The 23617-nt window shown below is 51.2% G+C and overlaps 1 protein-coding gene across 20 annotated transcripts in view; it reads left to right on the top strand.

Annotated features, from left to right (window-relative positions):
• The window catches only part of PTP4A3 (protein tyrosine phosphatase 4A3), a 284614-nt gene that overhangs the window by 239330 nt on the left and 21667 nt on the right, over positions 1-23617 (top strand). For 11 of the 20 annotated variants that reach the window (XM_065586288.1, XM_065586287.1, XM_065586284.1 and 8 more), the window contains 4 exons: positions 317-418; positions 1768-1869; positions 2754-2852; positions 3751-3847. In XM_065586288.1, the coding sequence (XP_065442360.1) occupies positions 317-418; positions 1768-1869; positions 2754-2852; positions 3751-3762 (315 nt within the window). In that variant the 3' untranslated portion in view covers positions 3763-3847. Of the gene's footprint in view, positions 1-316; positions 419-1767; positions 1870-2753; positions 2853-3750; positions 3848-4579; positions 4781-8062; positions 8165-8256; positions 8356-10664; positions 10794-11858; positions 11988-12735; positions 12853-14056; positions 14156-17253; positions 17455-20200; positions 20300-23617 lie in introns of those variants that run through there. The other 9 variants (XR_010599031.1, XR_010599030.1, XR_010599029.1 and 6 more) reach the window with 2 other exon arrangements.

Below are 23617 nucleotides of genomic sequence, written 5' to 3'. Positions count from 1 at the left end.
AGTGCTGCATCTCTGAAGGCTGATCCAGCCTTGTTTAGACCAGATCCTGATCTCCAGACAGTAGCAGCCCCAACGCTACAGGAAGCTGCAACCTCACTATCTCCAGGTGTGGTACAGTGACATTGGTTAACCTGGTGATGTCACACTAGGAGGTGAAGCTTTTAGGGCAGAGGAGTGATGCTTTAATGCAACACAAGGTGGCATCTCAGGTACCCAAATTCTCCTGCCTAGTGGGTTATCTGCTTGGGCTAAGGGTGGAGCCGCTGGGCAGCTCAGTTATGCTACACCCAGGACGTTCTAATGCCCTTTGTTTTAGGATGAAGGTCAGACTCCTCTACATGTCGCTGCGTGGGAAGGCGATGAAGCCCTGCTGAAGTTCTTCCATCACTGCAAGGCCAATCCTAACGTAGCAGACAAGGTGTGTAAAAGGGGGCGGGGAGTGGGAACTGGCTGACTTAGGGAGTGCTTATTGGGACCACGAGTCCCTTTCTTCTGCACTTCAATACTAAACTGAGAGGTGTAATAGACGGGTGGATGGATGGGTCAATACCGTCAACCAACAGCGCATACCATGTGCAGCATGGCACCATCAGAGTAAACGGCCATTGGCTCATCCCAAGATGGAGACACGGTTACTTAGACATGCCAGAGAGCTGATTAACTCTTTACAGAGCATCCTGAGGGCCCTGTTTGGGTAATTTTGGGACCGCTAGTGGTGTGATATACCTGTGAAACTGGCGGACACAACACGACTCCTTGAGAGGCACCTTTGATTATAGGGCTTCTGGTGTTAATGGCCTGGAAGCCCTCAAACTTGCATCTGCCTCAGCAGGCAGACAGTCCAAACCAGGAACTTCCCTCCACTCATTAAACTGCATGGTGCTGATGCAAGTGGCTCGTTCTCCTCCCCTCCCTCATCCAGGCAGGCAACAGCCCTAGGCAAGATAAGGGAGAAAAGACTTTCAAGGGCCCATGCCAATCAGCCCAGGAGAACAGCCTTTCCCCTCTTCAGTAAGGACCTGTCTTTTAACTGATTCAGTTCAATGAAGACAAAGAGGCACGAGTTGTTGAATGAACTGGTTGATCCTTCATGCAGCTGACTCTGCATACGTCACTTGGGCCTGGTCTACACTGGGGGCGCGGGGGATCAATCTAAGATACGCAACTTCAGCTACGAGAATAGTGTAGCTGAAGTCGGCGTATCTTAGCTCGACTTACCTCCCATCCTCACGGCGCGGGATTGACGGCCGTGGCTCCCCTGTTGACTCCGCTTCCGCCTCTCGCCCTGGTGGAGTTCCGGAGTCGACGGGGAGCGCGTTCGGGGATCGATTTATCGCGTCTAGACGAGACGCGATAAATCGATCCCCGATAGATCGATCACTACCTGCCGATCCAGTGGGTAGTATGGACGTACCCTTGGTTTAGCAGTGCTGTGTGTTGTGGTGGTTTAAATAAATGTTTGGGTGGGCGGTAGTGCTGGTAATAGGTTGGCACCCTTGGCAGGTTGAAGTCATCTAGCCAATGAGAAGTACCCCAAGAACAACAGCCATGCCAGCTTTCCCCCCAACTGCCACAGTTTCCGATCCAGGCTTACCCTGGCTAGACAAAGTGTCGTAGAGGCAGATGTTGAGCCGTTCCAGCTGAGGGTACGTTCCGGTTAGGCTTGCACACAGGCTCTCTCCCTCCCAAGCGCACATTACACTTGCAAAGAAATGCCGGCAGCTCCAGCTGCTTCTCTGGAAACGCTGCTCTCTTTGATGGTTGCAGATGGACCGGTCCCCCTTGCACATTGCTGCAGAACGAGGCCACACCAATGTGGTGGAGTTGCTGATGGAGAAGTTCCACTCCAATGTGCTAGCTCGCACTAAGGTGAGAGAGACACCCACACACCATGTTCCTCTGAGTAGCAGCCGAGCGTATGGGCCAGAGAGGACCAGGACTGGTACCCACTGTTTGGTCGCTGCTCGCAATCTTGAGCTAGACAAAACTGGCTTGGAAATTAGGCCCTTGTTGCCTTAGCTTGGAGCCACACAGCCTCGGCATGTCTATTCACACACAGTGCTGGGAAATGAAGTGGAAAGCCAAGGAATAGGCCGGGTATTAGCCAGCTTTCTCAGTCAGGGCAGTGCAAGTGCATTTCTTTGTCAGGGAGCTGGTTTGTTCAAAGGCGTTTGGGTTGTGGCCACAAAGGTCGCAAGGCTGTAACTGGAATCCACGTGGAAATGTGACACGGGGACACTTCCGTTGTAATACACTGGCTGCGCATGCTGCCCTCTGGTGGTGGCCCATGGAGCGGCTAAAAGCCCTACTGCCAGCTGATGAGGATTCGCCGTCATCTCAAGTGAGAGAGGCCAGTGTTTGGGCTGATTTTCTGTTCTATCCCCAGCACTGCCTGTGTCCGCTGTAGCTGTGATGAGCATGTCGCCTGTAGCCCCCCAGCCCTCATGGTAATGTCAGTCACAAGCAACACAAGTGCCAGTGCATTATGACAGCAGCCCAGAAGGTCCCGTACGCCAGAAAGAGCCTATTTCCGGTGCACAGGTGGCAGGGGAAAGCAGGAGACAGCTGTGGTATAGGAATACTATACTGATGAAATTGGAGGGACAAAGGGAGATGGGGCTGGGACATTAGGAGGGGAATGGGAGGCAGGGTCCTTATCTGACCCACTCCACCTTTGGGACTTTTACCCAGCTTCTTGCCTAGCCCAGAGATTCTTGTCATCCTTACTTGCTGCCCATCTTTGCTCCCTGCAGGACGGCAGCACCCTCATGCACGTTGCCTCCGAGCATGGGCACCCGGACACCGCTCTGGCTTTTCTGAAGAAAGGAGTCCTGCTGCACATGCCCAATAAGGTAACTCAGCACGGAGAGTCAGGCAGGGCCAATGTCAGCTGCTACAGCTGCTCCAAAACGTCCGGCTGAAACTTGGATTCGGGGGGATGGAAAACGCCTTTTCAACCAAAATAGAAATGTTCATGAAGGAGATGCAGTGGTGATGTAGCCGTGTTGGTCCCAGGATATTAGAGAGACAAGGCAGGTGAGTTCATAGCTTTTATTGGACCAACGTCTATTGGGGAAAGAGACACGCTTTCAAGCCACACAGAGTTCTTCTTCAGATCTTCGTCTCTCGAATATCCTGGGACCAACAGGCCCTGAAGAAAAGCTCTGTGTGGCTCGAAAGCGGGTCTCTCTGCCCAACAGAAGCTGTCCAATAAAAGTCATTACCTTGTGAAAAAATATCACGTTGGTTGAAATTTTTCAAAAGATTTTTAAAAAGCTTAATTTCAGTAGAGGAAACCCCTCCCCCCCAATTGTTTATCATTTTCCCTTGCTGGAAAAAATGAGGGAGTGGAAGTTTTCCCCCTACCTTCTCCCCTTCATTTCTAACTGGAAACGTAAAAATTGAGACGAGAGGTTTATTTCCCACCAGCCTAGCAACTTATGGTCTCATAAACCATCCCAGACTGTAGCATGCCTGGGGCAGACGCCATATATCAGATATGTGAACTGTGTGGCAGGGCTCCACTCAGCTGTCACTGATTTAATTATCAGAGGGGTAGCCGTGTTAGTCTGAATCTGTAAAAAGCAACAGAGGGTCCTGTGACACCTTTAAGACTGTTTGTTAGTCTTAAAGGTGCCACAGGACCCTCTGTTGATTTAATTATGTGGCTTCACATAAGTCATTTAATAGCACTCTGCCTCAGTTTCCCCATCTGTGAAATGGGGATAATAATTTCTACCTTTCTCCTAGGGAATGGTATAAGACTCACTGTTTCCAAACGTGCTGAGATCCTGAGTCCCAAGATGCTATAGGAGTGCAACTTGTCTATTAAACTGTTTCCATTAAACTGTTTCCATCTTTACTGCTGCATCTTTCCTTCCCAACTGTCTTCTTAGCCTGGAGTTGCATCTGCTTTATTGAAACTGCATTTCCAGTCCCAATAAACCTTGCATAAAACAGGCTAATGTTGGGGAAATATATTCACCTCTGGCTGTCCACACACTCCTCCCCCCAACAAAATGATATTTTGGGGGAAGGGAGAAAATTTCACTGAACATTTCAAACCCACTGAAAAATGTTCACTTCTTCGTACATTTTCCCTACCGTTTTCTGACGAGCTCTGGAAGCTGCCGGGTGTCTCACATGCATAGGAAGGGTGCCAGGAGCAATATTTCAGTATCACCAGGACTTGATTTACGGAACTGGCAGAAGTTTTTTCTCATTTCAACACAAACTTTCATCCAAATTTTGATGACAGTCACCCCCAAATTACTTTCATAATCCCCCCTTTGTTTCCCCACCCAGTTTTCTATATTCCCGCTTCTCTGAGCCACAAAGAGCCAGACTAACCCCCTGACCCACGTGTGTTGTGTCCCCCATCTCATGCCTGAGCCACGGTGGATGTGAGTCTGTCACAGCCCCAGCTACACAGAGTGGTCGTACCAGCTCCTACGGCACAAGTGATGCCCCAGTCCTCTGGCAAACTGATTCGCCCCGCACACGTTAAGGTGTCAGAGTGGATGTAGTGAGTGCGTGCTGAAAATCCAAGTGCCAAGGGAACCGGTTGCCTCTCTTTCAGTACGGGGCGCTCTGCTTGCACGTGGCAGCCAAGCGGGGCCATGCTGCCGTGGTGAAGGCCCTGCTGCAGAGGGGGGCAGAGGTGGATGCTCGAACCAAAGAAAACTACACGGCCCTGCACCTTGCTGCCCAGCACTGCAAGCCGCTGGTGGTACAGACTCTTCTGGGCTTTGGGGCCCGAGTCCAGCTCAAGGGAGGCAAGGTAGGGCCGAAACTTGGGATGTGATTCTTCCTTGCAGGCTGTGGAACCTTAGTTCCTGCCTTCACAATCCGTGCTCCTTTTTACTTCCTCCGCTGTAACAATACCGTGGTATTCCCAGTCCCCCCTGGCACCCAAGTGGGTTGTGTTTTCGATGCCCTATTTCAGAGGGGTACAGACTACTTTGGGGGCTCGGCTAGGATTTCATTCACTGACACAGTGTTCTGCTGCGTCCAATTTGCGCCGATCGGTTTTAGAAAACCAGAAGGCTACTCCAGGCTCCCTCTGAACCTGGTTGTAGTGTTGTTGCAAACGTACACCAGGTGGCGTGACAGCACCACCTGCCAGCAGCGTTTTCTGCACCAGGAAAGAACGGCTAGGAAATGTGCCTGGGCTCTGCAAGGACTGGCTAACACGTTCCCTCACCAGCTGGGGTGTGTGAGCCCTGAACACACAAAGGGAAACTCGTCTGAAATGGGACACCCTGGGATGGATTGTTGCTGGCTGGGGTGGGGGGAAGTTATCAGTGTGTACCCCAATAAAGCTAATGGGACCTGTACAGACAGCTCCTCTGGGGTGGAGATATTCCTCTTTATTTGTATGATGCTGGAACAAATAGAAAGATGCTGTACAGATCAGTTAAGCACCACTTTCGTGGGACACAAGAGCCGCGAGCCATAGTGCTTATGAGGGATAGAGGTTGTTAGGGATTTATAACAAGCAGTGACAGCAAAGCCCCTAAGAGCGAGATCTAGAGGCGGTGGAATATTCTCCCAAGGGAAGTGGCAGAGGCTTTGTAGCCAAGAATAAAAGATAGTACCGGTAAGTTTATTTGCGATACAGAGGTGAAATATACGTATTCATTAGTATTGTGACACACGACCTAGAGCCCTGTAAAATATTCAGCTGAGCCACACAAGGCTTAGGCCTGAAACAGGTTGGCACCACTATCCTGAAAGATAACCTGGTGCCGCTACAGTGCAAGATCACAATAAAAGATGTGTGAAGTGCCAAGGTTCGGGAAACCATGCAGCAAGAGACTGGAAAATATGCCACAATGTACCAGTTAATACCGCAAGATATCCAAAACTAACATTTTGGGGAATTTTCTAATAACCTCTAGTTACTATGGTAACTCATTGATGTAGATGTTAATGACAATAAGGGGGTAGCCACTGAGAAATGGGACACCCGTAAATTAGTGGGGTGTGGAAGTATGGATAACTCAGGATAAAAGGTGTTGTCAGGCCTGTGTGGTGGCTGGGGGCGGGGGAGACACGTGAGGAGATGCCAGGACACAGAGCTGGCGCTAAGCACAAACAGACTGAGCAATTGCTTAGGGCCCCAAGCAGCTCAATGGGGTCCCCTATTAATTATGTGTTGGGGGGGGGGAATATTCCTGCTTAGGACCCCAAAGGGGTAGCACTGGCACTGCCAGGACGACAGCCACAAATTATGATGACGACAATGGGAAAGATAATGACTGACGCGCCAGGAGATATGTGTGATCAGTCATAAAGCTAAAAACTCTGTCTATCTGCTGCTGGATTTCAGTGTTTTGTGGCATTGTTTATCTGCATAACAAAATTGTTAATAACGCCCGTGTAATTACTTGGGAAGTTTCTGGGTGTCACTGGCCTCCGTGTGCTCCTGGGGTCTCTCATTCTGACGATACTGTGAATAATCGACATGGGAGACATTTAAAAGTAGCCTCTGCAAAGCACTGAAGAATGTGGAATCCGACAAGTTTGAGATGGAAGGATCTCTTGGGTCATCTAGTCCACACGTGCCGTAGGCAGCAATCCCGCCATGGCCCAGACGCAGCTTTGCCATCTCTGACAGAGCTGGGACTGATTTTTCGGTTCCGTGGCCAAACCAAACCAAACCAAAAAATCAAAAACAATTCCATTTAGTTTTGTTTTCCAGGTTTTTACCTTTTAAAAAAATGTCTCTACATTCAATTGAAGTAAGATTCAAAAGGGAAAGTTGTTTTGAATTGAAAAGTCAGAACATTTCATTTCAAAAACTTCCCAACAAAACATTTCAACTTTTTCAGAAAATTGTTGTTGTTTTTTGCGACCAAAACAATTAGGCAAATTCAGCACAAATGTGGAAAATGTTTCAGTCGATCTGAATCTACATTTTTTCCACTTTAAAAAAAAAAAGTTTTCCTTGAAAAATTTTGTCCAGCTCTAATCTCTATTTTGTTGCGATTCTCTTTGATTTAATCCATGCAGCTCTCAGAAAGCAGGCTATAAAAAGCAGGCTGAAACTAGCAAGGTAGCCATGGGGATCTTGTAGGTAGGGAGATGACGCTAACCTTCATCAGTCTGATCCTCACAATGACAGAAATCCCTAGTGGTTTGAAAGCCTGTCAGATAAAATAGAATTGCAATTTATTTACTAGTTATGAGGTTTTATCTTGGAAAGAAAGTGCTAACTGGGTTGGGTTCCAGGTGGTGTAAGAGCTTTATACATTCACCTTTGACTTCTGGATACGTGAAATCATATAAATATAAACCAAAGCCACCAGATCTGGGGTTTTATAAGGGAAAAGAGCTCCTCCTTCCTTGATGATGACTCCCACGAGCCTTGAGGGGAGGGTAAGGAAGGGTTGACTGATTATTGTAGACCAGTTCGGATTTCAACGTGGCACTCCCATGCCTTGCAATTGACTGTGGTCTCTGCACCAAAACATCTCCCGAACTGATGCAGTGTCATGATGTGAGATGTCCTGCCATGGTGTGGTGATGATGCTCTAATTCTTCAGTGACATCATCACAACAAGGGCCGGATAAAAAACGAGCGGGGGAAGGGGGAATGTGAACATTTTCTCAAAACAAAATCAAAATTCAGAACATTTCTGCCCATGGCTCAATGACCTTGTGTTGTGGGATGAGGTTTGAAGGTGGCAGCCCTAGAGCAGGGGCAGGACTGGCTGTCAAGCAGAAGGGGTTCATCCCACTCAATCTGGACACTGGAGCTAGGAGAGGCTAAGAAGACTCCAGGTGTCCCGGGGAGACTGAGATTGACATCATGGGCTCTGAGGAGTGTATGAAATATACCAGGCCTGATTCCACCTGGCTTTGCACCTGGTGTGCTGGGTGGGTGTGAAACCTACCCGATCAGAAGGGCAGTGTGTTGCCCCCATGCAGTGCCCCCTTGCACAGGGGTAAGCAATGACCCAGGGTGCCAGACAGCAAGGAGGCTCAGGTTGAGTGGATGTGATAAGAGAAGCCAACACCATTCCACAGGGCTCTGAGTCCTCGTCTGTGTCTCCCTCAGGCCCAGGAGACACCTCTGCACATCGCAGCCCGCATCCGCGAGGGAGAGAAGGTGGCGGAGATGTTGCTGAAGAGTGGCGCCGACGTCAACGTGGAACAAGAGGTAAAGCATGCGGCCACATTCCTGGGGGCAAAGAGGGAGGGGCTGGATCTTACTGGCACCTCACTCATTTCAATGCTGCGCTTTGGCTGCAGAACGGCGAGACAGCCATGCATGTCGCAGCTCGCCACGGCAACCTGAGGATGATCAAGGCCCTGATCGAGGAAGGAGGGGAGCTCACCTTGCAGTCCAAGGTAGGTGGCTCCCAAGGCAGCCAAGACATACTCAGTCTCTGCCTCATGTCCCAGGAACCTTCTGTGGGAAAGACCAGGATCACAAGACTTGCCAGAGCAGATCAGACCGTTAGCCCACCAAGTCCCAGATGTTGCCCCATCAGGAGTAGCCATACCTGCATGTGTTCTGAGCACTTGCTCCAGTGCACCCCCCACAGCTGGGACCAACCAGCCCACGGTGGGCCGGAGATGATAGTTTTTGCAACCTGTCTTCTTTCATTGGGATTTATGTCAGAACTAAAATATGTCTGAACATTAACATGCACAAAGGGTTAGACCAATCTGTCAAACAAACCCGGATTGCTCATTCTTTAGCAGTTATGAGGCCAAGGAAAATAACCAGGTGATGGAGTGAGCTGTGAATACATTGGCCTGTCTCTTCTGGCTTGCTGGGCTCACACAGGAATTAGGTTTTAAGTGTTTCAATGAGCTCGCTGGTCTCCCACTCAGCTCTGTCACTCCCCTCCGTGCAGCTGGGTCGGACTCAGTTCGATGAGCGGTGTCTGATCCGGGGAGACCCCAGGACTGGATGATGGAAATACAAAGCTAGGTGGGCAGGAAGCCTGGTCCTGCATGCCCTGCTAGGCTCAGCTTTCGCCAGTGTCCTCCGAGCCCCATTCGCACGAGCATTAAAATTCACCCCCAAAACCAAATGCACCCAACTGCCTTCTGGTTCGTGGAGAAAGCTGACCTAAAAAGGCTCGTAGCCCTTGGGTTTGTGCCCTTTCGGCTTCTCTCTGGTTAGAAAGGCAGCCTGAAAGGGTCGGGCGTTTGCTTTTTAGTGTCTGTTTTTAACCTTCGAAATATCACGAGTGTCAGTGCTGCTGCTCCTTGATTTTGCTGGAAAATCCCTTCAGCGGTTCAGAGCATGTTCACGGTGATGCAGCTAAACAGGTGGCGGGAGGTGGATATTTAACGAAGACTGCCTTTCTCCAGACTGTTAATTAGCTATTGACTAGAAAGAGCTGCTGTCAAAAACAAGCCAGAAAAGACCTTGAAACAGTCTCTCCCCCTCTCGATTGCTCAACTTTACTCTCTTGGCTCTTGTGACGTGATCATTTCTGTAGCTGTCCAGTCACCATAGAGTCTTGAGGGGCAGACAAAACCTGTGGAAAAAATAAATAAGAGAGCTTGGGGGACTATTCAGGATTCCTTTTTCCCCTCACAGAGTTTTGTGTGTTTTTTTTAAGGGGGGCATTAGCCCAGTATTTTGAGTTTTTGTTTTACAGGTCGCTTTTACTGCCTCACAGCTAGAAAGGCAGATGTAGCAGAGATCAATCCTGCTTAGCGCTTGGGTGTGGAGCCAATAGGAAATCCCTTGTATAGACTCAGTAACCATGTTCATACTAACGATTGCTCAGCCTGGTGGAGAGTCATAGACAATGATCCTGAAACTCAAAGGACCTTAAATTTCAGGCAGAGTCCTTAGCACGTCTGTACCATGTAGGACACCATCCACAGAACAACCTCTATGGTACACACTCGAGCCATATGACTCTCTGCACTGTCAGTGGATGGCTGAAGGGAACTGAGAGCTTAAAGGAATGGGGTGGTTTATCCCCTATAGACCTTGAAGTGCGGAGGCTGAATAGGGAGGAGTTTAGAGTCAGGCTTGAGCAGGGCTGGCTCCAGGCACCAGGCAACCAAGCACGTGCTTGGGGCGGCACCTGGTAAGGGGCGGCCAATCTTGGGGTGGCGGGTGGCAGCGCGGCACGGCGCTCGGCGGGGGGGGGGGGGTCCGGCGGCGCAGTGCTCGGCGGAGGGTGTTCGGCGGCGCGGCACTCCGCGGGGAGGGGTTCGACAGTGCGGCGCTTGGCGGGGGTGTTCAGCGGCACTGCGCTCAGCGGGGGGTGTTTGGCGGTGCTCGCGCAGGGGGGCTTCAGCAGTGCAGCGCTCCGCAGGGGGCTGAGGTGTTTGGCGGCGCTCGGCGGGGGCTGTTCGGTGGCGCGGCGCTCGGCGGGGGCTGTTCGGTGGCGCAGCGCTCGGCGGGGGCTGTTCGGCGGCGCGGCGCTCGGCGGGGGGGTGTTACGGCGAGGCAGCGCTTTTTTTTGCTGCTTGGGGCGGCAAAAAAGTTAGAGCCGGCCCTGGGCTTGAGGCATGGTTCTCAGCATGTAGCTGGGTCAGCTGTCTCCTCACCTGGCACGTTCATTCATTTCTGGGTGGAGAGAGGGAATTGTTTTATATCGCGGTGGGAGATGGCGTGTGCAGTACCAGAGACAGCCCTGGAAGCGAGGCAGCCACCCATCTTAATGCCCCTTTCCTGCCGGCAGGCCGGAGAGTGCCCCCTACACATCGCAGTGCAGCACTGCCACCTGCCCGTGGTGGAAGAGATCCTCAACTACCTGGCCACGGAGAAGAGCCACGCAGAGGCCGTCGCCTGTGTCAACCAGGAAAACAAGGTGACCAGGGGTAGAGGGAGGGGCCTGTACGTGAGACAGGCCCAATGCCTGAATGTCTGGAGATGTGAAACAGAGCATGCTACGTACGTGGGCGGGGGGTGACATGGTATGGGGGAATGAACTCCTCCTAGCTAAGACACAGAAACACCTCTCAAACTTGTCACCCTCTCATGGGGAGGACCGGAGGTGCTCGCATTCAATCAGTGACCCTCTCCTATGGCGAGGCAGAGGGCTACATGGCAGAGTCCATGTTCGTCTGATGGGCACCAGGTGAGAATGGCAACAAGCACCCCGTGCCCACCCACAGCATGATGGATAAGGCCATAGGACTAGGCCGATAAACTGGGCATCAACTCAATTAGCAAGTGGCATTGTAAGATGGCTTTATTTGTAGGACCCTCCACGTCCTCTGAAGGCTCCCTTCCCACCGCTACCCTCCATTGGGATGTCCAGTCCCTCCCAAGGCTGGAAGGTGTGGAGCAGAAAGCTGCTTTTCAGTGGTGGTCCTAGAAACCACTTCTAGGGTCTGGGTCCACCCAAACTGCCACACTCTGCCCAGAAATCCTCCCACCCTTTCTCGTTCCCTCTTGTCTCCTCTCCTCACCAAACTGTGCTCTGGTCCTGATCCAAATGGAAAGACTCTCATTGACATCCGTGGGCTTTGGATCAGACCCTACAACAGCGGATCAACCCCCACATTCCTACTGAGCTCATTGGAAGGCTTGAGGCAGAAAGGCCAACTCCTGCTGGGCTGGAGCCCCTCTGTGTCGAGATCAGTGACCTAGCAAGGAAAAAGGCCGGTTTTGGCTAGCACTCATGAACATGGGAGAGCCTTGAACTCAGGGTAGGATAAACTGACAGTAGCCTCCATGCAGGGGAGCTGTCGATGAATAGGGAAGAACTGGAAGAAGCTGGCCAGCTTTCCTTGTTCGCAGGGCATGGTTTCCTGTGCTTGCCCAAGCTCTGTGCCCGAGTGGTTACAGAACAGCGCTGCGTGATAGCGCAATCAGAGGCGCTGGGTGAACATGCTGCTTTGCTTGTGTTTTGGCTCGTACCCTTTCGCAGGCAGGGGAGACACCCCTCCACCTGGCTGCTGCAGTGAAGAAGGACATGGTCCACTTTGAGGAGGAGGAGACCAAGATCATCGCCATGCTCATGGAGTACGATGCCGACATCTCCCGTACCACGCGACTAGTACGTACGAACCTGGGGCTCCTAGGGGAGAAAGGCTCAATGGATGTATGCCATCACTGTTGTTGTTATAGGCATTTGGGCCATCTGCCGAGCTCCTTCCAACAGACTGATCGGAACTTCAAAGTTAGCAAAGTCGGGGGCATGGGTTTTCCCAGACCTATGAAGCTGGAGTTTATTCTGTGTCTTGTTTGTCCTGAAGGTTCCTTGCAGAAGGGTCATTTACTCAGTGGGCTGCATGGGGAGTTATTGGCAAAAGCGCCACTGTCCTTGTTAAAGCAGCTTATGTGCTTAGCTCTCTTGAAAACAAGCCCCCACGCAATCGCTTGGATACGGCTTGGCTTAGCTGTCAGACTTTAGAAAATAGTTACAAACAAAACTGTATGTTTATGACACACATTTATATTTCTGTGCGTCCGGATGGATCCCAAAGCACTTCCCCCATTCTAGATGCACCGTCCCACAGAAGCGCAGCCCCCTCTGAGGTGGAGCACCTCAACTGGAGAAACAACCGGAGAAACAACCGGTGCAAAGCATGCTGCACCATAATGGAGAGGAAAGAGTTTTGGTTAAGGACCCCAGAGCAAACCCTTCCCTTCATGGTCTATGCATAACAGGCAGGACATTTGTTTTTAAGGTGTCCCCAAAAGTTCTCCTTACTCTTGAGTGGGTGGGTGGCAAAGTTGTTCAGGCTAACGGGGTGCATGGAGAGAGGTTTCTCAGAGTCCCTTTGGTTGTTTCTGTGTTGCAGTCCCTTGAGACCCCTCTGCATTACTGTGCCCATGTGGGCAATGCGGATGTCCTGCTGGAGATGCTTAAGCACATTAACACCAGCCGAATGCAGCAGACCATTAACAAGCAAGCCAAGGTATTTCTGTTCTGGGCTGGGACCTCATCCCCTGCATCTCTGAGGGGAGCATTTCCCCAGCAGGAGCAATGACCAGAATAAAGCTTAGCTTGGGAGAGTTCAGTTGCAATGTAAGCTAGGTGAGAGAGTTCTGCTCTGCACTGAGCAACCGGTGCAAAAATCTAGACCTTGTACCCTTTCTCACCTTTAACTTTGAATGACCGGGGAATGGTAAATAGCCAGCATGCCCTGATGATGCAAAATCCTTCCCAGCTAGGCGAGTGGCAGGCTATATTCACTAGTCAGCAGAGAGAACCATACCCACTAACCGTAGATAACCGCATGGTGCCTTGACTCTATAGTTCCATGGGATGGTTCTTGGGGTATCCAGAGCTTTGAGTCCCCTGCTTACCCCCCGCCTGCAGCATGCGAGAGTCTGGCTTGTAAGCTCCCTAACAACACCGGCCTGTCAGCCACCCAAGCACTCTCCTCCAGGCTATGCCTCCTCTGTTTTTGCCTGGCAGGTTAACAAGAGGTAAACCCCAGTCCCTGAGTCCCCTTGGAGCATTCCCCTGTGACACTCAGCTCCTGACACTGGCTGCTCAGAAATCCCAGATCCTCTGCACCCAAAGGAGCCATATGCCCCAGTTCACCAGTTTTACCTTTAACCACTGAAATAAAGAAGTCTCTGATGGTGTATTGACTTGGAAAGGTCGGGGGGCGGGTTGGCCCAGGGGGATGGTGATGGGCTGTGGACTCATTTGCCCCTAGGCTGGGTGGGTAGTGGTGAAGATTCATTGCCATCTGCTGGCTCTTTGGCCGACATGGAGTGAGCGGGTGGCCTCAGTCCCTTTCTGAGGAGATGGGTGGCCATGTCACAGAGCAACTGGCACAGCTGGTGTTAACTGACAACCATCCCAGAAGAGAGGGCGGAGACTTACTGGATGGTGAGATTGAGGTACCATATGACTGCCAGAGGCGGGTCCCTCCAGAACGCATCGGCAAGGGAGGTGTGTGAGGAAACTGGTGCTGCCATTGTCTGTGCTGTACCCGTCGTGTGGCTACATGGAGCTTCCGTCACTCCGGCTGCTAGTCCGGCACCTTTCACCACCACTGAATTAACAGCATTTCTGAACCTCAGAGAGTGCTGACTCTCCAGGGCTGTGACAATAGCAGGGAAGGGACAAAGAGCTAAGCAGGCCCCGTCTCTCCCTCCCTTCTCTAGAATGACTGGTCCCCGTTGCTGGTGGCGGCAGAGCGAGGACACACAGCGATAGTGAAGATCCTGCTCCAGCACCACGCTCGTGTCGATGTCTTCGATGAGGTAGGGGACTGGCGCCTCCTTGGTATCACCACAACCCTAGTTTTCAGAGGGGGTGTGGCGCTCTGTGTGCGTGCAGGGGCTGTGGGAGAAGGAGGTGTGGCTGAGGTGAGCTTAAATAAGGTATTTTACACACAGTATAATACAGTTTAGCATTCCATTACATCTCCCCCTTTAAGTTCTACATTCCTACTGTGGCGTTGCAGTCTATATGATTTTATAAAAATTTGATAATGAGTGAATATAATGTAACTGGAATATGCTTCATGTAAAAGGTGTCTTGTAAGGTATCATTACAAAGCTTATTGTCTACTGAGTGTGATCATCCTATTTGTATAAAGGTATCACTCTTGTATCTGAAACTAGAAATATGACTCTGAGGGCCTATTGTAATTATGCAAAGTGTGGGTCATTAATGGTGGTTTGGAATCTTAATGGCTCCCATCAACCAGGACAATTGACTGGATGGCTCTATTTGCAGGCAAGCCTTCCTGTGAGTCAGGCTGGGAGGAATGAAAGCTTGGGGTCTTACAGTGACATGTGATCATGTCACATGAACTGGAATCCATCTTTAACCTGGTGCTTTCCAGTGACGGGGGGCGGGGAGGTGGTGGAAACCCAGAGGGAGTTGGGCATCTGAGTGTTAAAGACAGGAACACTTCTGTTAGCTGCTTTCAGGTAAACCTGCAGCTTCGGGGCAAGTAATTCAGACCCTGGGTCCCAGTACAGATCCTTGGGGGACAAAGCTATTTATCGCTCTCCTTTTGTTTCCTGTCTTTTAACCAGTTACTGATCCATGAGAGGACCTTCCCTGTTATCCCACGACTGTTTCCTTTTAGCCTTTTTATCTGATTTGGCTACTCTCTTCATGTCTTGCCACTTTGGAGACAGATTTTTTTCCAAAGTTGGAGCAGTAGTTCTGAGTTGTCTTCCCATCAAGAGCTGTGCTGGACTATATCCAGTAGTTGCTATTGATGTTGATCTGTAAGTCAGAAGAGCAAGGAATGGATCTTCCTGCTGTAGGATTTTCTTGGCTGTCTGTACTGCTCTCTCAGTCTCTTCTTCGCTTGTGAGTAATGTGGACAGCTAGTAATAGGATCAAAATCATATTTCATTGGGAACGATGAATGTTCTGCTGCAGTGAATTGTGGTCCGTTGTCTGTCACTAGTTGTTCTGGAATACCGAAATGAGCAGAAGTGAACCTCATTTTCTCAATAACTCCGCAACATGTTATGTCTTCCAACTACATTATTTCTACATACCCGGGAAAACTGTCCACAACTATTAGGTAATGATGTCTTCTGAATTCACATACATCTGCAGCTAGTCTCTTCCAAGGTCTCCCTGGTAGGGGTGTTATTATTAAAGGTCTCATGTGTTGTGTTTGATCTGTTAGTTATGCAGTCTTCACATGCAGATACTTTATTCTTTGTCCTTGCTGATGTCCAGCCAGTCCTTTTACCGCGCGTAAAGTGACTGGAGGAGCATGAGGTCAAATACACATAGCTCGTTGGCTTGTTCATAACCCCCACTGCCTTAGAACTCCCTTCTCCCAAGAAGTCTTTTCAGAGTAGCCCACCCAGGGGAGCAATCTAAATCCCATACCAGTCATGAAATAAACTTTATTCAAATGCAATGAACAAGAAACATGTGAAGCAAATACCGTAGATGATTTGCTTTGCCTGGAAAAACTTTGCGTCCATCTTTCCGGCCACTGTCTCCTCTACCCCTTACCAGCTAGCTGTGCTTTCAGACTAATTAGTTTGTAAGCTCCTTGGGGCAGGGACATGGTCTATAACACACGGGATACCTATGATGCTATATACATGTATAGGGATTGTTACTCTGCAGGCAAATCTCTGTTTGGCTTCGTACTGTTCTGGCCAGAGAGGGTATTAAAACTCTTTCTTGGTGCAGCAAAGCTACTACAATAATTTCATATGCTGCAGACACCACACAGTGACCACACAAACTCTGACACCTGGGTAGTGGGGACTAGAACCCATATCCTGCAGCTCCAGAAGCACAGGCCTCTAGCATTTGATCTAAAAGAAAGCTCCTTCAGCTGCTAGTAGTAGTAAGTTCTATGTGCTCTGTGGAGTCCAGCCATTGGAGGGCAGTATCTATCTAAGGGCTTGTCTACATTACCCTCTGGATCGACGGGCAGCGATCGATCCAGCGGGGGTCGATTTATCGCATCTAGTGCAGACGTGATAAATCGACCGCCGAGCACTCTCCCGTCAACTCCGGTACTCCACCAGGGCAAGAGGCACAGGAGAGCGTCAGCCAACAACTTACCGCAGTGAAGACACCACAGTAAGTCGATCTAAGTATGTCGACTTCAGCTACGTTATTCACGAAACTGAAGTTGCGTAACTTAGATCGATTCCCGCCCCCGCCCCCCCAGTGTAGACCAGGCCTTAGATACTTACTTGGTTCCCATTGCTCTCGTATCTGAGCATATCACAACCCCCTCTGAAGTAGGGCACTGCTATTATCCCCATTTTACAGGTGGGGAACTGAGCTGCAAAGGGTTTGTCTACACTGCAAAACAAACCCATGGGAGCAAGACTCTCAGTCTGGATCAACTGACTCAGTCTCAGGACTCTCACTCTTGGGATAAAAGTAGCAATGGAGATGATCGGGCCCAGGCTTTGAGACCCTCTCCCCTTGCTGGGTTTCAGCCTGAGCTCAAACCTCTGCACTGCTATTTTTAGCTCTACAGCATGAGCCCAAGTCAGCTGACCCAGGCTCTGAGACTCACTGCTGGGCAGACATATCCAGAGAGAGTAAGCAACTTGCCCAAGGCCACGCAGGAAGTTGTTGGTAGAGCAGGGTCTTGAACCAAGGTCTCCCGAGTACTATCTAGCACCCTAACCACTAGACTATTCTTATTATCAGTCCTGCCTTTACACAGACACACACAACACTTGCTTGACGGCTTTGACTATGGCCAAAAATAGTCACGCGGTGATGGTTTCATGGCAGAGTATTTATAGTGTCCGGAGCACACAGGAAGGCCCTGCGAATGGGAGGTGATTAAAATCCACGGTTCCGTGGCCCATCTCCGCAGCGGCTAGCTTTGTGGCTTTGTTTGCAGCACGGGAAAGCAGCTTTGCACCTGGCCGCAGAGAACGGCCATGACCAGATTGCAGACGTCCTGCTGTGGCACAAGGCCTTCGTCAATGCCAAGACCAAGCTGGGCCTGACACCTCTTCACCTCAGCGCTCAGAACGGCTACAACCATTTAGTCAAGCTCCTCGTGGAGACTCACCTGGCCAGCATTGATGCTATGACCCTGGTAAGGAGTGGCTTATAGGCATGACCAAACTGCATGTGGGTAGGAGCTTGGCTACTAAGGCGGCTTTCTGAGTGGAGACAATTGCCGAGTGAAATGTTACACAGTGAGCAGCCTTCAGAGTCAAAGGGATCAGACCAGTACGCAGACAGGGTTTAGGCTGTATCAGATTAGGTTGTATTAGGTTGTAGCTACTTATGCTCACCATTACTGACTCTGCTCCTTTATTTGGTTTATTCCCTGTTGTGTCATGCCATGTGCATAGACTGTTAAGCTCTTTGGGGCATGGAGCATCTCTGTGATATGTGCATACAGCGCCTAGCACCATGGGACATCGATCTCTGATGGAGGCCTCTAGGTGTCCCCATACTATACTATTAATAAATAACAATAGTGGCAAAGAAAGCCGTAAGGGACCAGCTTTCTAGGCCCAAACGCTGTGTCTGGCTGAAACCAAACAAAAAACTGCCAGATGTCAGGGCAATTTTAAAGAAAAAGACACATTTTTAAGCAGTAGAAACCCAAAGGGCTGCTAATGCTGATTCAGAAACAGACGTTTTCAGTCTGACCCAAACAGGTTTTGGGTGCAGGTGCACGGATGGACATGAAACCCTTCTGTAAGACTTACGTAGCAAGGACAAAACTAAACCCACTCGTGAGCCTCTGAGGGATTCCATTAAAAGCTATCCTCACAGGGCTTCAGTTAAATACTAAAGGCCCAAATTCTCTCCTTGGGCCCTTTGCCGACCCTACTTCAATCACAGCTTACATCTCGTTAGGAATATTTGTTCAAGTTTTCAGGTAGTAAATAAATGGCTCAGGTGCCCAGGCCCAGCGGTGAGGAGGCACAGAGCTACATAAAAACGGCATAAAGGGCCTTGATCGTACCACCAACCAAGCCTGCTTCCTTCCCAAGGCCAATCACTGGGGTGCTTGGGATAAGTTTAGAACTTCAATAATGTGAACCTCTGTCGAGGCTCCTCGAGGACAGGGGCAATTACCAAAATAAGGGCTGTGGAGCTAACGGCTGTTAGGAACAAATGTATCCGCTATGTATGCACACCACCCTCACCCTTGGTAAAAGGGCCAGAGTGATGTAAAGGGGCCCTAAAAGTCCCTTATCTGGCTGGGGGAGCAGTCCCCTGGTGCAGGCACTGTGGAAGACGGTTGTAAGGCTGCCTTTCGAGGAGGATCCCCCCACTCGCAAACCCTGCCGTAGGAGGTGTGCAAGAGGCAGGTCTGGGAGCCGGATGGTCCCACAGTATACAGTGCTGAGGAGACTCTAGGCAGTGTGATGGCCCGTGGCAGCTGGGGAAATGACTTAGACTGGCTCCCATGGCTGTAATGCTGGGAGTCTCTCCATTCCTTGCAGCCAGGGCCGGCTCCAGCAAGCAGGCGCTTGTGGTGGCCAACGGAAAGGGGTGGCACGTCTGGTTCTTCGGCGGCGAGTCCCTCTCGGAGGGAAGGACCTGCCGCCGAATTGCCGCTGAAGAATGAAGCGGTGGCGGTAGAGCTGCCGCCGAAGGGCCACCGATCACAGCTTTCCCCCTCCCCTGCCCCCCCCCCCCCGCCACTTGGGGCAGCAAAAACGCTGGAGCCGGCCCTGCTTGCAGCAGCCCAGGATATGGAGGGCACAAAGGTGGCTTAAAGTCACAGACGACCTTCCTCCCCCTGGGCTGTGAGTTCTGAGCTGTGCCTCTGGGAAGCTCAACACAGAATCGTATCCACAGTACGAAAAAGTACGTGGGGACTCTCCGGGACACTTCAGTTTAAGCGTCCCAAGTGGATGAGATGTCATCAGGGTGGAGAAGTTGCTTGGGCTTTGTCTGGACCAGGCCAGTGGGTGCTAACATGTTGGGAACAAGACAAGGCCCCCTGCCTTTAACACATGCTAAATTGGTTGGGTTAAAGCCACGGACAATCTGGGATTTTATCAGGGCTGGCCTTAGGGAAAATGGCACCCTGGGTGAACTTGTATTTTGGCATCCCAGCCCCCACTGCTTCCCCAGGCTCCCCACCTAGCCAGCCACCCAGCCCCTCTGATCCCGCTGCCTCCCTGGGCTCCCCCCCCCACCATGACCCCGGGCCCTGCTGCCTCTCCCCAAGCTCCCTTCTGCAGCCTCGCACCCCAGGCCTGCCCCCCTCCTTGCCTCTTGACTGTGGCGCCCCCCGACCATGGAGCTGTAGGTGGTCCCCCATGTCACCCACCCATAAGGCCAGCCCTGACTTGAATCTGACTGGGTTAGCATGTGTTAAAGGCAGGGGGCCTTGAATACACCAGGTTCTTCAAAGGTGTTTATTAGCACGTGCTAACATCCCTCCGTTAAATCCTAGACCTCGTCTTCACTGGGGAAAGAGGTGTATTGTTAGCCAGCACGAGGTAACGAACACGAGGTAAATCCTAGTGGAGACAAGGCAGTGTGTGGCTTTCACGTGTTAGCAGGTTGAGGTACAAACCCTAGGCTCCTCCGGAGCCTTCACCTCAGTCTGCTAACGGGTGGAAGCTACAAACTGCCTCGCCTTCAGTAGGACCTTACTGTGTGTCAGCTAACACGTGGTAAGAAAACGCCTCTTTCCCTAGTGAAGACACACCCATAGGCTTTAAAAGGCCAAAAGCAGTCTCTGCCCCAGAGCAGGCATCCACGTGCACTCAGATACCTATAGGACTGCCCTCTCTCCTGGTGTTGTGTTGTCTCCTTGGGGAAAGCCGACACTTGCTGAAGTGTGTTTGGCTTTTCTTCCCGGGCAGACCAAGCGAACCCCTCTGCACCTCGCTGCGCTGACCGGCCAGCTGGACGTGTGCACCAGCCTGCTGAGCATGAGCGCGGACGTCAATGCCACCGACATCGTAAGTCTCTCTCTGCTCTCCCCCGCAGCGAGGCACTGCAGCCTGCACCGGGAATCGTGTTTCACGAGCTCTGTTGAAGCAAGCACATATCTCGGAGCAAAACATCCTGCAGTTCAGAAGGTCCCGCTGCTGCCGCCAAAGACACAATAGTTTCCTTTCTCCTTGAGTTCCTCAGGCTCTTTCAGTCTGGGTCTCATTGTTACCCACGAGCCTTCTCTCCCCATCCCTGTCTGATTGTTGTTTTTCTTTGCTGATTCCGTTAAGGGAGTGGGACCCCATGCCATGGTGGTTGGGTGCCTGATGCCCCTTCACCAGTTACCGATATTCCATCAGCAGAACACCAGCTCCTAGCCCCAGGGCCTAGAAATCTTTTAACTCCCCCAGACCATTACACCTTGCTCTCCTATTGCCTGTGCCTTCCAAGAATTTACAGGCGTTGAGCTGAGGTGGTGTCATCCCCATTTGGAGGCAATGAGAGGAGGCACGTAGCACGTTGTCTAAGGTTTGGGATTATAGCCCATGTCCCCTGAATCTCCGCTCTGTGCCATAGTCATTAGATTGTCCTTCCTCCCCAAAGGAAGCCTCATCACTGGGCACCGCATACTGGCATCCAGCCGGCTCTCCAAAGTGTATAAAGAGCAGGGCATCCCATGGGTTGTAACCTTCAGGAACCCTGCTCTGTTTCTAATCTATTGCTGAATTGAATGTGATCAGCGCTTGCAACTGGCCCCTGTCAGATGGCAGAAATACCCCATGAACCACTGTGCCACAAGAGCCACCTTCTGACTCCTCTGGGGGGGGGGAAGGGTGGACTTGGTCCTGCCACTGACTCGCTTTGTGACCTTGGGCAAGTCACTTGACTGCTCTGTGCCTCAGTTTCCCCATCTGCAAACTGGGGTCAGGGATCATTCAAAGGGCTCTTATGGGGCTTAATTCATTGGAGTATGTGAGTTCCTTCAATGGAAGATGAGCTAGAGGTGCGACGGCTTGTTATTGAACTGGGGGGGATGCTTACATCTCCCCACATCCGTGTCAGACGTCACTTTTCATCGCTCACTGCTCTGCTTTGTGTCCTACGCTGCTTTTTTCCCTGCATACCGATATTTTATTGCAAACATTCTGTGCTGGCTTTTACGACCGGATACTTCACTGGCTGGCCTCTTTCCACTGCTGATTCCTGTCATTCTCACTATCAGTTCCTCTGCTAAAAATAACAATCAGGAGCACGCTGGAGGCGCCGTCTTACCTCTTGGGGAGCAGGAACAGTCAGGGGCCCCAATCGGTATAAGTTGCTGTTATTAATAGCGCCATAGCTTAAGAACATGTTCAATTGCTACTTTATCTTTTCAAAAGAGATTTTCTGTCGTTCACCGAGATCCTCTTGGCGTAGGGAAATTGGGGGATTATTTGGGAGCTGATTCCAGTTCTCTGATTCAATGGCCTGGTCTGTGCCTGCCCTGGCATGAGTTAGAGCAGACTAGGGGCCGCACTGGCTTACACCAATGACATAAAGGATCACCTCCTAGCTGAGGACGGGGGAGTGGCATAGTGCTCTGCCCTGCCCTCACCTGACATGCCCACTTTGTCCTTCAGTATACGCTGTTTGCTGGGGGAGGCGGGTGATACTGCAGTGGAGCTGGTTCCGCCAGCTGAGACCTCCCTCTCCTGCTGGAGGAATTCTGGCCAGAATTTGGAGAATGTGACCAAAAGAGGCTGGCTGGAGAGCCCTGGAGACTCAACTCCTGCGTATTGACGCAGGACTGGTACAGCAGGGTTAGCCAGCATGCACACTGCCCCATACCACTGTGCCTTGAGTGTAACCTGGAGGAACTTCCTCCCCTGGGGAGAGGTTACATTGCTCTCCGTGGCCCACTTAGTCCTTGAAGCCTCTGCGGAGCCCCTCAGCAAAAAGGTCAGTCAGCGCTAATCATATAGGAATGGTAACGGCTGATCCGCCGCTATTGCTGAGCTCCCAAAGGCCCCCACTGTGAAGCAGAAATAATCCGGTTCATGTACGTGGAACGTCCACCAACGTCCTGTTTCCCTGAATGCAGTGGAAACAAACAGCAGGCAGTTTCCTTGCTCTGAAATCCCCCGTCTGCCTTTCCAGCAAGCTCTGTGCCCAAGAAACTCTACTTCTGCTTCCTCTCAGGGCTCCACTCGCAGCTGCTTCCCTTGGCTTTCTGCCTCCCATAAAAACAGCCTGCAGCTGTTACCCTCCCAGATCCGGGACCATTTTAAAACTGGAGTTTTATTAAATTTAGTATCCAAAAACAAACACGCACAGTTCGAAGAATCCCCAGTGCGGCTGAGTCCTTCTGGAGCACACCAAAAATTCTGCTGCTGTCATCTAGGCGGGCCCCTTTGACCTCCTCAGCTGACCTTTGGTCCTTAAAGGGACAGGGCGTAGGTGCATCAAACCCTGACATGCCCTTATGAGTGCTTACACAACCAATATCCTAGCCCCAGCATTTGCAACCAGAGGAAACCCCTCAGTCCACTCAGCACAGCACCACTGTGCACCATAACATTGCCGTGCTGTGCCACGTCCCTGTGTGTTGACGCGAAGTCGGAGGAGGCAGACATCCCATTTTAAAGAAGCAGCCTCCCCCGTGCTTAAAGTGAGGGGGAGGGGAGATCACAAGGGGTCACAGAACCAGCAATCAGTATATATTTAAGTCGACCTGGAACACCGAGGGGTGCACATTAGGCACTGTTTTACCAAAGTTGCTGCTCCCAGATCACGACAGACCCCCGCGCACACACACTTTCTTCAGACCTCTTTAAGCACGGGCAGACCCAGTTCTTACCATTAAAATCGAGCTCTAAACTCACCCAATGTTCTGGGCTATGCAGAACCCGGCCCATCTCCAGTAACGACAGGTAAGATTCCATGCAAGGTTGGGAATAGACGCCGTGGCAAGGCACATTAGCACTCGGTTAGCCACCGTCCCGCTTGGTAAATAGCAACGGCTGACGCGTAGCCTGCAGTCTGTTTAGTGAAGACGCACTGATTGCAGAAACTCACACAGGCGCTGCCACGGCCTGTGTGATACCTGCGGCAGTGCAGGCTTCCTTCTCCGCCTTGTATGCACACACACGGCCACCGATGTCCCTCGCCCCTGTACTTCTCAGCTGAGCAGCCGGTGGTTTAGCTGCTTGCTAAACCCCTGCCCCTAGTCCATCTGCACCAGCAAGTCCTGCTGTTGGCTAGCAACGGCCCACAGGGGAGTCAGTCCAGGCAACTTCTATTGTACCGTAGTTCTATGCTGCAGGCGGTACCGGGTTTACCATGGCGCCATGGCACCGGGCCCACAC

This window comes from Chrysemys picta, chromosome 2 (genome assembly GCF_011386835.1).
Source record: "Chrysemys picta bellii isolate R12L10 chromosome 2, ASM1138683v2, whole genome shotgun sequence".
In the NCBI taxonomy this organism is placed as follows: domain Eukaryota; kingdom Metazoa; phylum Chordata; order Testudines; family Emydidae; genus Chrysemys; species Chrysemys picta.
This window is presented reverse-complemented; position numbering and strand designations above follow the sequence as displayed.